This window comes from Sphaeramia orbicularis, chromosome 2 (assembly GCF_902148855.1).
Source record: "Sphaeramia orbicularis chromosome 2, fSphaOr1.1, whole genome shotgun sequence".
Taxonomy (NCBI): Eukaryota; Metazoa; Chordata; class Actinopteri; order Kurtiformes; family Apogonidae; genus Sphaeramia; species Sphaeramia orbicularis.
This window is the reverse complement of record NC_043958.1, coordinates 11292408-11307033: the sequence shown is the minus strand read 5'-3', so window position 1 is coordinate 11307033 and position 14626 is coordinate 11292408. Positions and strand designations below refer to the sequence as shown.

General features: G+C 37.4%; 1 protein-coding gene across 1 annotated transcript; it reads right to left on the bottom strand.

The window, feature by feature from the left end:
• Window positions 1-759: 759 nt before the first annotated feature.
• abcb6a (ATP binding cassette subfamily B member 6 (LAN blood group) a) lies at window positions 760-14225 on the bottom strand. Its single transcript, XM_030155764.1, has 20 exons — window positions 13906-14225; window positions 12559-13082; window positions 11838-11978; window positions 11001-11190; window positions 10198-10290; window positions 9918-10110; window positions 9710-9831; window positions 9507-9616; window positions 8683-8748; window positions 7644-7769; window positions 7437-7513; window positions 6640-6703; window positions 6474-6559; window positions 6333-6390; window positions 6132-6236; window positions 5605-5779; window positions 5312-5424; window positions 3029-3123; window positions 2122-2190; window positions 760-2021 (listed from the first exon to the last, which is right to left on the bottom strand). The coding sequence occupies exons 2-20, from the start codon at window positions 13072-13074 to the stop codon at window positions 1862-1864; spliced, it is 2559 nt and encodes an 852-aa protein (XP_030011624.1). The 5' UTR covers window positions 13075-13082; window positions 13906-14225; the 3' UTR covers window positions 760-1861.
• Between the last annotated feature and the right edge of the window lie 401 nt (window positions 14226-14626).

The window sequence follows — 14626 nt, the reverse complement described above, 5'->3', positions numbered from 1 at the left end:
TTCAGGTATCAATCAATTTGTAATCAATTTGGCCTCATCTGTTTCAGATATCATTAACATAAGTTTGTTATCGGGTAAATATCATATCCACTGTGCGAAACGGAGAAATAATAAGCCCTCCTTTTCTGAATTTACAAATGAATTTAAAATGTTTGTCTTGTCCCTAAGAAAATTAGTAAAAAACAAAACTGCAATGAAAATAAGTCAGAACATTGCTTGTTATTTATTATTTTAATTTGAAGAATCTTCTCTGTTGCATCTCTGCTCCTATACATTAATTTAAAATGCCTAATTATTTGCACCATATTGTACTTGAATGTATTTCTGCCCTTGTCTTATATATCCCCATGATTTTTTGTACTTAATTTTACTTATGTTCATTTGTATTACTGTATTATTATCCTCAGTGAGAGTTTGTACTTTTCAGTTGTTCAATAAAAACACAAACAAACAAAAAAAATCTTGCCTATGGTCTCGAATGCATGCATCTTCCTCCTCTCTCGGTATATTGGCGGTCAGCAAATGGGATTAAGGTATATACCTCTATCTACTGTACAAAAGTATGATGGCATACAATACTACTAATATTTGGAAGGATATCAATCTGTATAATCAATATATTATGGACCAGAAGAACTGTGGGTATTTTCTTTTTTAAATTAGACTCAAACAATTTAAAAAATATATTTTTATTGTTCAAATAAACAAACCAATGCAAATTGTTTACATGACGACAAACACATTCTATGGGCCTCATTATGAGGTAAAACAAGTTGAAATAACTTTATTGGCTTATTCTCATTCATAAACTGTTTATTACAGTAAAAGCTTATACTGAAACTGCTGCGTAATGGTGGTACTGATACATTGGTAATCCAGCATGACTACTATGTAATTTTATACATTTTCATTCACTGCAACAATAACACAAATATAATTGACAACTAAAAACTTTGACATGTACAAGTTGAAAAGTGTTTTAGAATTGTACAGCACTGCAAGATTATTGTAACTTGACTTCTATTTTTTTTTTTTTTTTTTTTTCTTACAAAACTTAATATGATAGAAAGAGCAGACAGAACACACCACCGTAGTGATCTTATGTACATATCATAAATAACAGCAAAGCTCAGAAATGGACAATAGCTTGGTAAAAAAAATCCCTGACAGCTTAACATCCCATTTTTATCTGTACCCTTTGATAAATCAGTGAGCAAAAGAATCGACAGCCCCTCAGTCTAACACAATTTAATGTTGACAATGCAGTGCAAGTCTTTTTTTAGTCACTGTTTTCCCCACAACTTTCCCTTATTTCTCTAACTCATCAGTGGCTCAGATTTATGACACTTCTAGAAAGAAAGAAAATAGCAATCTGACAGCCCAAACTGAGAATACTTATAATTTAATATACAAAACAAAGTCAAACAACATTAAAAAGATGGCAGGAGAGTTTCTACAAACTGAAATATAACTTCAAAAGTGACTAAATCAGAGCATCACCCTGATAAAACTTTAAGTTGACAAACACACAGTCACAAGTGCCTTGACTTGTTTTTTATCATGTAGTAATACTTAGATCTTGTTGCTCCTTTGCCCCTAGATAAAAACTTACACAATCATAACCTCTTTGTTGATAAACTTGGTACACTTGATAGTTTGAGTTGTCTTATCTCTGTAGTTGTATTAAGGCATGTTCCCTTATTTAGCTTTCATTGCATTTTATGATGCAAAACTAAAAACACTTTTTCCTCTAGCTATGTGTCCCATCATGTCAGTGTCATTTAATATGTCAACATTAAATATACAATTAAAGAAAGCATAAAATGCAGAGTTTGATTTCAAAACAAAACAATAAATACATTCAGTGGCTGTGGTGGCCTGAAGATGTGGATGGTGGTTGTAGTTTCTCAGACTTGCGGTCTTTGGCTTCTGTGTCTGACGATGAGTCCGAGTCCTGGGCCTGCTGCTGCTTCATCCACATGTCGGCGTACAGGCCTCCCTTGTGAAGTAACTCCTCGTGTCTTGGGTGCAGAGAGGAGGTGGGTCATATATAGGTCAGAGAACAATGGGACCTGTTGTGCAGATGTCATTCTGAGCTTTAGATCTTTAAGGCCCACTTACCGTCCACGCTCAGCGATGCGACCCTCGCTGACAACCAGGATCTGGTCTGCCCCGATGATGGTGGACAACCTGTCATTTCATAAAGAGATCAGGTTACATCAGTGGTTCCCAACTTTTTTAGCTCATGACCTCATTTTAACATCACAAATTTCATTTTTGTGTTTTTTTTTGTTGTTGTATGTGTGTTTTGTAGATGTTCTGTTCTGTATAAAAACAATTCCTATTGTTTCGACATTTTATTGCACTACTGCTGTAAAAAAAAAATTCCATAAAAAAAATAAACTGGGGAAAAAAAAAAAAAAAAATCACAAATTTCTGGCGACCCCAGACATTCAAAATGGAGACGTTTTTTTGCTAAAATGAATTTGTTCCTATCATGTAATAGTTTGCTACACTATGTTGCAAAAAACGTTAATTTTAGACGACATTTAGTCCATATAATGTATATTATTATGGACAGAGGCAGAAAAGCCAGGTGTAGATTACTGCACAAAGTGAGAATTTGATTTTCCTTGGTCAGGATATGTACAGTCAAGCCAGCTTGGATTTACAAGGCTGACAATTAATACTGAACAAACAAGAACTCAAACTATGAATTATGCAAGAGCTGCAGCATCTGAAACTGACCACAATGAAAATTTGAAAGATCAACAGTACCACGGTGCTTCAGTTTCAGCCTCAGAGTTTGTCATGTCTTTTATGAATTGGGATTGTCTCTCTCAACTCATAGATTTTTTATTAGTAAGTTTTTATTTTTATCAATTACTGGAAATTTCAGGCGACCCCATTTGAATTCCAGGTGACCCCACATTTGGTCCCAACCCCAAAGTTGAAAATACTGGGTTACAGACTTGCATAAACATTCACATCGGAGAAGTAAAAAACATTCAATGTGTGCAAGTCTTACCTGTGAGCTACAACAATTGTTGTACGATTGGCGCAGACTTTAGCCAGTGAGGCCTGGATGTTGCGTTCTGTCTGTGTGTCAAGTGCAGATGTAGCCTGAAGAAAGACAACAGGTTACTGAAGCTGAAACAAATGATGCTTGTAATAATTCAAAGTCAACAGTGAATTCTACAAATGGGCTGAAAATTTAGCTACAGTTTCCAAAGCTTCATTGTATCTGGATTTGAAATATATCTAAACTCAAGTAGACAGCTGACATCTTACGTGTCATCCCATTGCACACTATTCTTCAGCATTAGCACACAGTCGCGGAAAAAATTATTAGACCACCCTTGTTTTCTTCAATTTCTTGTTCATTTTAATGCCTGACACAACTAAAGGTACATTTGTTTGGACAAATATAATGATAACAACAAAAATAGCTCATAATAGTTTAATTTCACAGCTGATATCTAGCCATTTTCCATGTTTCCTTGATAATAATCAAAATCACTTTAGTTCTTACATCAATATCTATGGCATTGTACGGACAAAAACAGTGCTTTTAGTCATTCCATGTTTTCTTTTCGGTCTGTTTTAGTCACATGATACACACAGGAGTTAGTACTTGATTGCATAACCACTGTATTTGATGACTTGATGGTCTACTAATTCTTTCCGCGACTGTAGTTCTTATCTATGCTGCAGACTCTTGATTATTTATTTACTGCCTCAATTCACAAGTCCACATGGTGATGTATCTTGCCACACCTCGACGCCTGTGTCTATGTAAGTGTCCCGTACTCGTGTTCAGATTTTGATACTGCCAATGCCACTTTAATAGAGGGTCACGAACCTTTCTGAAACTGAGAACTACTTCAAGGGTACTGAGTAATACAAAGGGCTAGTTGTTTGATAAAAACTTCCGGAATCACGTAAGGTTGCATGGATCGCCTCAAATAATAATGCTCTTGATAATAGTAATATTCAACTATGTGAAGAGACAGTGTGATCAAAGGCTAATGTTAATGACAGAAGAGGTCACAATTATCAACAATGATTTCCATGGTTGGACACACAGATATACGGGGTGTCCCAAAAGAATTGACATCATTTGAGATATCATATCAGTGTCACTACATGGTCAAGAGAAATGATACTTCATAGGATTTATTTTGGACATAAAATGTTTTATTCTCCAAATTTCAAACAAAAAATTCTGGGGGATGGTAATTTTATAATGTTTTAAAGTTATTACAAATTCAATGTGTGCCACTTGTGACGCAGCACACAACAAGTCTTCAAATCTGCTTTCCTGATGGCGCTTGTTTATGAAATTTTCTAACAAATTCACATTGTGCATTCACATTTGACTGAGTTTTGGGCATAATTCAATACACACAATGCCTTTTCTGTTGCAGTAAATGTCATGTGTATTCCTGAAAGCAGAACAATAAAAATGATTATAACTTTTTTGAGCAAACTAATTTTAAAGAAATTATTAGGTGATGAAATGATGTCAAATTTTTTGGGACTATTTAAACATCCAATATTATTTAATTCTGTTAATCTCTTATTACATCTGATTATTTTTGTAATTATATTCCTTGACAGTTTTGTATGAATTAGCACATTTGTAGTATGTCATTCATTTTGTTGTATGTTTTTTCATGTTCATGTTTTGTGCCACATGGTGATGTTTTGCCGTTGTCACAGTTGCTCCACATATGATTCACTTTTCTGTCACTGTCGTAAAAAAGAACTGTTCCTCCCTAATGCTGTTAAGTATTCTTTTGCTTTTCTGCTATGTTTCTATTTTTTTATGTAAAAACAGCATCCTGCTCCATGGGAACGGTGTTGGCTACCTCCGAAGGGCCCCATGTAGTTTTATTACATCAGCCTGTTAACTGACATGTTCTAGATTTTTTTTTCCACACAGACTAACCCAGAAAAAAACACCTTACTTATTGTATATATGTGGCACATGTATTTAGCTGATATGCCCTTCATATGAGGATGCATTTGCATTTAAATGAAAGGCAGCTTGTATTTACAGGACAAGCTGAGGACTGACCCACCATACTGACTGTTTTAGGGAAATGTGCTCTGCCTCATAAGCCACAGTGGTCTACACTACAAAATACAGGTAATTACATGCAACCCAGACCATCTCAGAAAGTAGCCTAATTGGATCCCAACAGTGGTTGTTTCCACCTGTATTTAACTTTCCACTTGTGCTCAACATGTATTTAAGTGTAAACAGGCCAAACATGGCTCAAATGTACATGGTTTTTCATAATCTCACCTCGTCCAGTAGGATGATCTGTGGGGCTTTGAGGATAGTTCTGGCAATAGCCACCCTCTGCTTTTCTCCTCCACTCAGCTTCAGTCCTCTTTCACCCACCTGTGTATCATAACCTGACAGAAAAAAAAAAAAAAAGGAGCCAAAAAAGTTAATACAAAACCAAGTATTGTACTGAAGTTCTAAATCTTTTACAGTTCTCTGGCATAATTCATTCTTTTCACTTTACTGTAAGCACCCACAATACTGAATACAGTTGGAAAAGAAATCTTTCAGATTTACAGACACTACACCACCTTCAGGGAAGGCCATGATTTTATCATGGATATCAGCAGCTAAGGCAGCTTCTTCCACCTCCTGGTCGGTAGCAGTGATGCGACCGTAGCGAATGTTATCCCGGATAGTGTCGTTAAACAGCACAGTGTCCTGGGGAACCACACCAATATGAGCTCGCAGTGATGTCTGCTTCACCTGATCAGAGACAATAAAGACAAAGTCATTACTGGCCTAGTGGGGGGAACACACACAGCCACAAACTGCAATATTAAAGATGAATGTAGCTGCTTTTCCTGCCCACTCTCAGTTCCCTTAACAATATCACATCTCAGGGACTCTCTGTTTATTGCAATTAGATGACTGTTTGCCCAGGTTCTTAATGTAGCTTCTAAAGCCACTGTGACAGAATGTGCTACGATTATTTTGTTCATTAGCAGTACATAAATGCTCTATTTTTTTTTTTTTTTTATCCTTTTCTGCTTCTCTACAATACTGCTTTCCTACTATGCTGTATTTTCATGCAGTGATTGTGATAAATAACACTCACCTTTGATATATCCTGTCCATCGATGCGAATGCAGCCTCCCTGAACGTTATAGAAGCGGAACAGAAGTCGAATGATGGTGCTCTTTCCTGACCCTGACTGTCCCACCTGTGTGAAAAATACAATTAAATACTAGACTTCTCTAACAAAATACACTAAAGAAGTTTAAATGTGGAAAAGATCACTAAATCATCTGTGCCTTACCAGGGCGACTGTCTGTCCTGGAAGAACAGTGAAGGAAACATCCCTGAGAATCTCCTTGCTGTAAAACAACAGATATTCCACATTAATGTATCACCTTACAGCTAGACTCATCTTTAACCACATGAGCACAAATGAACTTACCCATTAGTGTAGCTGAAATAAACATTCTCAAATTCCACTTTTCCCTGCTTGTAGAGGAGACTGCCTGCATTGACTTCATCTTTCACCTGTTCAGCAGAGTAAATACATTGCATTTAACAAAAAGGCAGTTAAATAGAGCAAGTAAATTCAACAAATCAAAATGTACCTCTTCCTCTTCTTCAAAAAGTTTGAACATGCTTTCCATGTCAATGAAGGAATTCTGGATCATTCTGCCATTAAAAAAGGGAGAATCAAGAGTTAATGGGAAAACTGTTCTGCAATAATGGATGTAGAGTAGGGGTGTAACGGTACAGAAAAATTTTGGTTCGGTATGTTTTTGGTACAGTGGTTTTCAGTTTGATAAATTTTCAATATATTTTTGGTACAGTGAAGGAGACCAGTGGTGGTGGGTGGTCCGCAACTACAAAATGAACAAATGAACAAAATATTGTTCAGTCATTCATGCATTAACAAGCACCCCACATGTTATGTATTTTTGTATGTTCAATGTTTGTTTAATTTACTGAGTGTTTTTGAACACCTCACAGTACCAACTTGAGTTAAAAATAAAACCCTTTTTTCTATAAAGGAACCCGTGGACTCTTTTGTGTCACAAAGCTGCAACACACCGAAAAGAGACAGTGAAACTTAACATGCTTCGAACATCTAACCCGGCTTCTGTGCCTCTGTTTTACTCTCTGTTGTCATGTTTTGGGTTTTTTTTGCAGCGGTGCTGAGATTTCAATGCTGCTGAATGTACCTAGAGGAAACCCTGCACATGAGTTCTGCTTGTGTCCACACTGCTTGAGTGTTTGCATTCTTCACATAGGCTACATGTATTCATTCAGTGCACCTCCGTATTATATCGCAGGCCCCGAACCGAAACAGTTCAGTACAAACGAGTGCACTGTTACACCCCTAATGTAAAGTATAATAGAGTTTAAGGTGTTCTGCTCTTCTTACCTGTAATACGTTCCAAACCAGTTGAGGGGGGTGTACAGCTGAATTATGTAGGTACCAAAAAGAACAAAGTCCCCAACCTAGTATCAAAGTTTGACATGAAAAAGGACAGTTATAGAAGACCATATGGGACCAAATCCTTAATCTGGACCTAATGTGTTTGTTAAAGAGGATCAAAGGTGTTATTTACTGTGTCTGTGTGAACAGTACCTTAAATTTTCCTTCAGTCACAAAGTAGGCACAGAGGAGAGAGCCAGCAAGCAGGCCTGAGCCAATGATTAAATTCTGTGTTTGGTTGAGGAAGGCCAAGGAGGCCTGTGTCTTCCACTCAGACTCCTGGAAAAAAAGAAAACCCATCAAGGCTTAGATGCACCTGCTGTGTGTTTACTGCATGAGCTGGTATAAGAGTTCATAAATTGAGGAGTTCTACAGGATCTGACAGCTGCTGATGTTTCTTTTAAATGATTTACCATACCAGTTTGCTTCAAGACAGCATCTGTGCAGCTTGGCACCCAAAGGAAAGTGATAAACACACTCTAATTAAAGAACGTCACAGCCAGTTACAAAAGCTTAGCAGTTACTCCTTGGTTCTGACTCTTGAGTTCACACTGCAAGTCAAAGTTAGTTCATACAAAACACAAAAAAATGATCATTGTAGTTTATGCGAGAAGGTTTGGCGATTGGGCATCTTGGTGAATGTGTGTGGGAGGTAACGGTCGTGCTTCCAAACATTTATGTGAATCCCAGTCCTTATGATTCACTACTCAGTCACTGCAAATAGCTTTACTTGAAGGTAAAAAGAGGCCCAACAGATGTATGTACATGCTATTTCTGTAGTGCCAGGTAAATTCTGATGTCTTAATGCATTTTGGCATCATAAAATATGTATAAATGTGAAATAACTACTTGGTAAGACTGCTATTAACACACAGACATGGATATAGGTGCTAAAAGAACCTGACTGAAATGTTTTTCAAATAAATACTGAGAATAAGTGACATTTATGCACTTGTGCGCCTTTGTGTATGAAATTCTGCTACATTCTGGTGCTAAGTTAATTCATCTTAACCAGTAGGCAAGGTGTTATGAGCTGTTTTGGAAAATAATGATAAGTGCCATAGCTAGCTGTATTCTATCTAGTAATACATGTCTGTATTGTACTGGATGAGGAAATTTTTGCATTATAAATTGCTTCTGGACAGTAGGTCAGTATTCAAAGACAATATGTGCACTAATGCTTCTGACTTACCTGATATTTTAAGATGGCGTCCTCAAAACGGCTGACCTCATAGTTCTCTGCATTGTAGTATTTCACCTATTTAATAGACACAACAAGCAGAACAAAGTCTATTTTACACTGTGTAAGAAGACTGTTGAATCATCTTTATCACCAACAGATAATTTCAACGTATGTATGATAAATTAAAAAAACAGTGGCATATGCCCACAATTGGCCCACAATAGGAATGAAAGCCTGGGATAGTGATAAATCTGTAATGAATTGTACTTACATTGGGATGTAAGTAAGGATATATTACTGGGACTATGAATCCAAAATCATCAGTATATAACATTTGATATTGTTGATAGAGAGGTATTGAGTGGATAACATCAAAAAGGACTGGTTCATGACCTGTATTGCTCATTTTGTCCCTACAGAAACACTGGGCCTTTAATAGATGTATGCAAATGTCAGGTGTATTAATAGAAGTAAGAGGGCTATTATAGCCCTGTATCCCTGCCTATCTAAATCACAACCCACTTTTTCCATGTTAGATCTGAGTAGTCGCTCTGACTGCAGCTGAGAAAATTTCCATCCAGTGGTTGAAACTTAAAAAATCCAATGGCTTCTGAGATTTTTGAGCCACTGATGTTCAAAGAAACACAATGATAATTTGAACAAATTTGATATATAAGCCCTGATATTTCTAATGCTCTGTCAGTGTGGGTATTACTATCCAGTTTGAGAAAGAGGGGGTGATAAAGATGAAAATGTGTTTGTAGTTTCAAGAGTGATTAAAACATCTTAATCATGAACCAAATAATATTCATATATCACAAAAGGTCAAATACCGTTTCAAAATTTAACAGCGAGTCCACTGCTTTTGACTTGGCGTTGTTGTCCTGTTGATTCATCTCTCGTCTGTACTTGGTCCTCCACTCCGTGATGATGATGGTCAGAGCTGGAGGATATATACAAGTAATTTCATTCAAAGTGATCACATAAATGAACCATTTCATTAAAGCTTCAGGAATACTTTCGGTATTGTACTTACTAAGGTAGAGAGTCATGCAGACGAAGACGATGAGCCCGAACCACGCATTGAAATAAGTGATGAAGTAGATAATGGAAATGACAATATCAGCTATGGTTGGGAAGATGCTAAACACTATGTAGCTGTAAAAAAAAAAAGACAAAGACAGTTGAGCCATATCTTATTTAGTGTACACAGACAATCCAACAGGTCTTTTTTCAATGCCGACCTGAGCAGGCTGTTAATGGAGGATGTGCCACGGTCGATGCTTCTCAGGACGTCGCCCGTTTTGCGCCCCAAGTGCCAGCGCAAAGAGAGGGAGTGCAAGTGTGCAAACAATCGGACCTGAACGACACGGTTGGTAAATTGCTGCACTCGGATCCACAGAAAAGAGCGCATGTTACTGACAAACCCTGAGGAACCTGGGTGCAGGGGAGAACATAATAGTGTTCACTACAGACAAGTGACAAATGGATTTGTGGCTAAGAATCAATGGAACTCTGCCTCACCTGCCCCTCCACCCTGCAGAAACTTGAGGAGGACGTAAATGCACACTGTGGTGGCAAGAGTATGCCAGCTGCTGCCATCAGTTAGTTCATTTACTAAGAGAGAAATCAGAATACTTTATTAATCCCAGGGGAAATTGTTGTGTGTTACATTTGTTTCATTAAAGTATATAAAAAAAAAGTAGCAGGAAAGAAATGATCAAATACTACCATAAATAATTAAATAAATAAATAAATACACAGCTCTAAATATACATGTCTATACAGCTCTAAATATATATACACTAAATATACATATTAAAACACATTTTATCAATTTTAAGTAAAATAAATATAGAATTATATACGTGTGTAAAAAATTGTGTGTACTTAGAATTATGTGGTTGTAAGGTGAAAAAGAAGAGGATAAGACAATGATAGAGGATAGAGAATGTTCATACAGGCCTGTTTTTTGCTTTTGTAAGGTTTAATTACGAATGTCATTGATTGCAAAAGTGTTTAATTTACCATTTGACTATACGCAGTATTTAGTGACTTTTCCTTAGATTCTAGCACTGTTAAAACATGTCCTACTGTTTTAAGTAATGTATTTTTTCTTTTATCATTTTTTGCTTCTACTTGTGTCTGCATTCATTCCATGTACCTCTGCATTATTAAAAATTAGGATGCTCCGTCAGTGTTGTAAATACATAATACATGCCTGAATTACTTTTCTGTACTTGTTGTTATGGTGAAGGATGTCTCAGTTTCATTACATAATATGTTCTGAAGAACAACACAGAAGAAAGTAAAATGAGGCCACTCACCAATATTCTTGTAGTAAATTGGTACAAAGACATTAATAGCCCTCTCTACTCCCAGCAGCCCCAAACAGAAGATGACCAGCAGCTGAAGGAGGATGCTGCCACGAGGCCACATGTACGGAACAAGCAGAGCGACCTTTTTTCTGAAACCCTGCCAGGTCGATTGGTTTGGATCCGTTCCACCCAACAAGCTCTGAGAAAAAGAGCAATAATGTACTTATCTCCAAATATATTGTATACATGCAAATGCTATGTTCTTTTAGCAAGAAAAAGATATACCCGAGGAGGGAAATTAAGGAATGGTGTGCTAAATAGTTACTAGGGATTTACTGAAATGGAAGTGCTTATTACTTATTCATAGTCAGTGTATTATCTGCTGTAGATGCCAGTCATCCCTTGTTTGGAGAAACAAACAGTAGAGAAGCAATGCACTGCAATGTACCTGACTAGGAGCAGCATCTAGAGCAATGTATGAAAATGTATTAAAATTAAAAGAAGAGATCTAAAGGGTTAGTTCCATTGTAGGATCAGCTGAAAAAGTCACACAATAACACAAACAAAACAAACAAAAAAGCTGATGAAGACAGTAGTAGACTTTGGAGAGAATGCGGATCAGTGACAGAATATCAACAATTTAATATCTAGGATTTTGGGTAACTCCCCTCTCTGTTTCTGTTTTCTGGTTGAAAGTAAAAAGCTGTCAACAAATGTGAATTTAAACAAAGCCCCACCTTAAAAAAAAAAAATCAGAATGAACCCTGTAAAGAGTCAGAAAGACGATGACAGACTGACTGTTAAACAGGTTCAGCAAATGTCAGAGTACAATCTGTGTATCAATACCTGTCCACTCTGCTCCACATCTCGCTCATCTTCGTTGATAAGCAACATGTAAGGTTTCTGTGGCAACCCTGGAGCTCTGAGGCCAATGAAGAAGAGCAACCCGGTACCAACATAGCGCATGAGCCATAGGGCAAACTGTACCTGAGAGATTCACAAAAAATCAAAAATATATCAGCATTTATTCACCACTAATGATATGATGAGAATTTAATATTACAGGCATAAAGCATCACAAAACTACATTTTAAGTTAAACATTTATCAAGTAATGCGCAGAAGATATTAAAAAAAAAACACAAATCATGCTTAGTATGCAAGTGCAAGTGAGTCAGAGTGGGAGGAGCCAAATGTTGTTTTTACTTTGATTGGTTAACTGTGCTGCATTTAGGAACTGAAAGTCAGACCTGGCGGTGACTCAGCAAAACAAAGTCTTGGGCTTCTGTCACCACCAGTGTTATGTATTCTTTACATGCCAGCTTATCTTCCATGAATGAGGAGTGGCTCAAGGACACACCTTTTAGAATAAATAACCTCTGGCCTATTAAACTGTAAAAACATGTTATCTCAAGTATGTTAGAAAACAATCACAAATTAAACAGTCGCATGTCCTATCATTATGCAGAATAACTAAAAGAATGAAGATAACATCTGCTATTATGTTCAGTTAGACCTTCTTAAGCATGTCTATTATTTAATGAACTGAGTCTTTAGTGGTTGTTTACCTGTTCTTGGTTGTTATCCAGACCCCACCACCAGTGAGGACTGTACCAGGAGATGAAGGCCAAGTTCTCAGCTGAAAATGCCAAAGCCCAGAACAAGAGCAGGGCCGCGCTGTGTCCTCTTGTCCGGTCCATAAGCAGAGCCCTACGTCTCTCCACCCTAAGCAAAGCTATAGCCCAAGCCCATGCCGCTGCAGAAAAGCAGCCATAAAGCACAACATAACCTGGGAGCTCCCCACCACTAGCAGCTCGCCAGATCACCCCACCCAGAAACTGGATGAGGAGAACAGCAGAGGTGATCTGCTGGAATGCGTAAAGACAGGAGCGAGGGATGAACTTAGGTTCCATTGCTGTGCCATACTTCTGGTAAAATATGCAATGGAGAGTGCCGAGGAAGATGGCTACTGTCAGGAGAATAGTTGGAACCAGGGTGAAGTAGAAGCAAGGGGAGATGCCTTCATCCACCCAAGTCCTGGAAATGGAGGAATTGGATTCACAGTAGCTGTGCATGAACACCATGGTTGCAGCTAGAGAGAGAGAGAGAGAGAGAGAGAGAGAGAAATGAGTTTGACAACAATTCCACCGGCTTCAAATAATATTCAAATAAAGTTTTTTATTCCATGTGTCTAGACAGACATGCAAAGAAGTCAAATGAAGGTTACTTCGGTGTAAGCCTATTTTTGAAAACTCCTCTGTATATTTGTCTTAGATCTGTCATCTCTTTCTGTTACTTAGGATGTAAAATAAACTTCTTTATCTGTGCTACACTTAATCTCAAAGAAGCTGCTTTGTCACTGATGTATTACATATGACATTGTAACACATTTTTCTCCGAAAGTATCTGCAGTCTGCGGTGTTAGTGGTTGAGGTTTAGAGATCTGTTAATATTTGGGTGTCTGCAGTTTGTGTTATACAATGTTCTATTAGCTGGTGTTCTATAATTTTGTGTTTATTGGAATTTCAGATTCTGCACAAACATAAAAACAAATGTTCTGGAGATATCTGAGTAAAAGAGCAACAGTTTACACTTCATATTACTAATCACAAATATATAATATGATGACAATAGTATTTGAACCTCTCCTCTCTATACATTTAGCTGATTAGTGAAGTTGTGAGATCAAATCTAAAGTTGCTGACTCATGGTTCACAAACCAACCACAATAACAGAGAAAACCAAAACATGACACACGCTTCTCCATTTGTGCAGCAAATGGAGATGACAGCTAGCAAACAACCTACACCTGGATGGAAAATGTGGTGCAAAACACGCTATGACCAAGCCTATTAGAAGACATCAACTGAAAGAACGAACTAGATATGAAAAGGCAGGCTTTTGTAATTCATTACCTTAAGTGTTGGGGTTGCTGTCAACTTCACAGGCGCCTCCACGAATCCAAAGACCCTCCACTTGTCAATAACAGACGTCAGTGAGAGGAGCTAGCAAACATTAGCTGTTAGCTGTTTGGGTTAGCTCTACCAGTCTTCTACGCAAACAGCAGCTTATAACGTGACGAACAAGAAAGGCGTAGATGATATTTAACGTTGGCTATGTGTGTGCCATGCTGCCGCCCAGTGTGTCCTCTCATACCGGTTAGGTGGTTGTCCTTGTAGCAGGAGTTAAACAACAGCTATCCATGACTCGGCAATCGACGCTTTACGCAACAGCTGCGTTTGACTACATGGTCTGAACTGCAGCGCCCCATGCGGCTGGAAAGGGGAACTGCAGCACATACATAAACACCAAAATGAGAATAAATGGACAAAGGTGGAAAAAATACTGAAGTTTTTTTTATTAAAGAGAAGGTACTGATGGCACACACCATTAAAATACTTAGCCACAAGTACATTTTTTTTTTTTACATTTAAAATCATACTTGAGTAAAAGTTTAAGTATTATCTGCATATTTAAGTTGATGTATGAAAAATAATGTAGTCATTGTACAGTTAAAAAAAAAGTTATACCTCAGTGTTGGTGTAAGTGTTGAGGCTTTCACTGTAGGGTACTTTAATCTACAACTTATTCTATTACCTATACATATTCTTAAATCATCTTATACACTGTCAGGCT

What these genes read in the sequence shown, in the direction of transcription:
- abcb6a (XM_030155764.1), bottom strand. Translation starts at nt 13,074, where the DNA reads ATGGTGTTCATGCACAGCTACTGTGAATCCAATTCCTCCATTTCCAGG. An exon ending in ACGCCATCTTAAAATATCAG is followed by an intron (nt 7,770 to 8,682) that starts GTAAGTCAGAAG and finishes CTTTTTTTCCAG; the next exon opens with GAGTCTGAGTGGAAGACACA. An exon ending in TGACTGAAGGAAAATTTAAG is followed by an intron (nt 7,514 to 7,643) that starts GTACTGTTCACA and finishes CTTTGATACTAG; the next exon opens with GTTGGGGACTTTGTTCTTTT.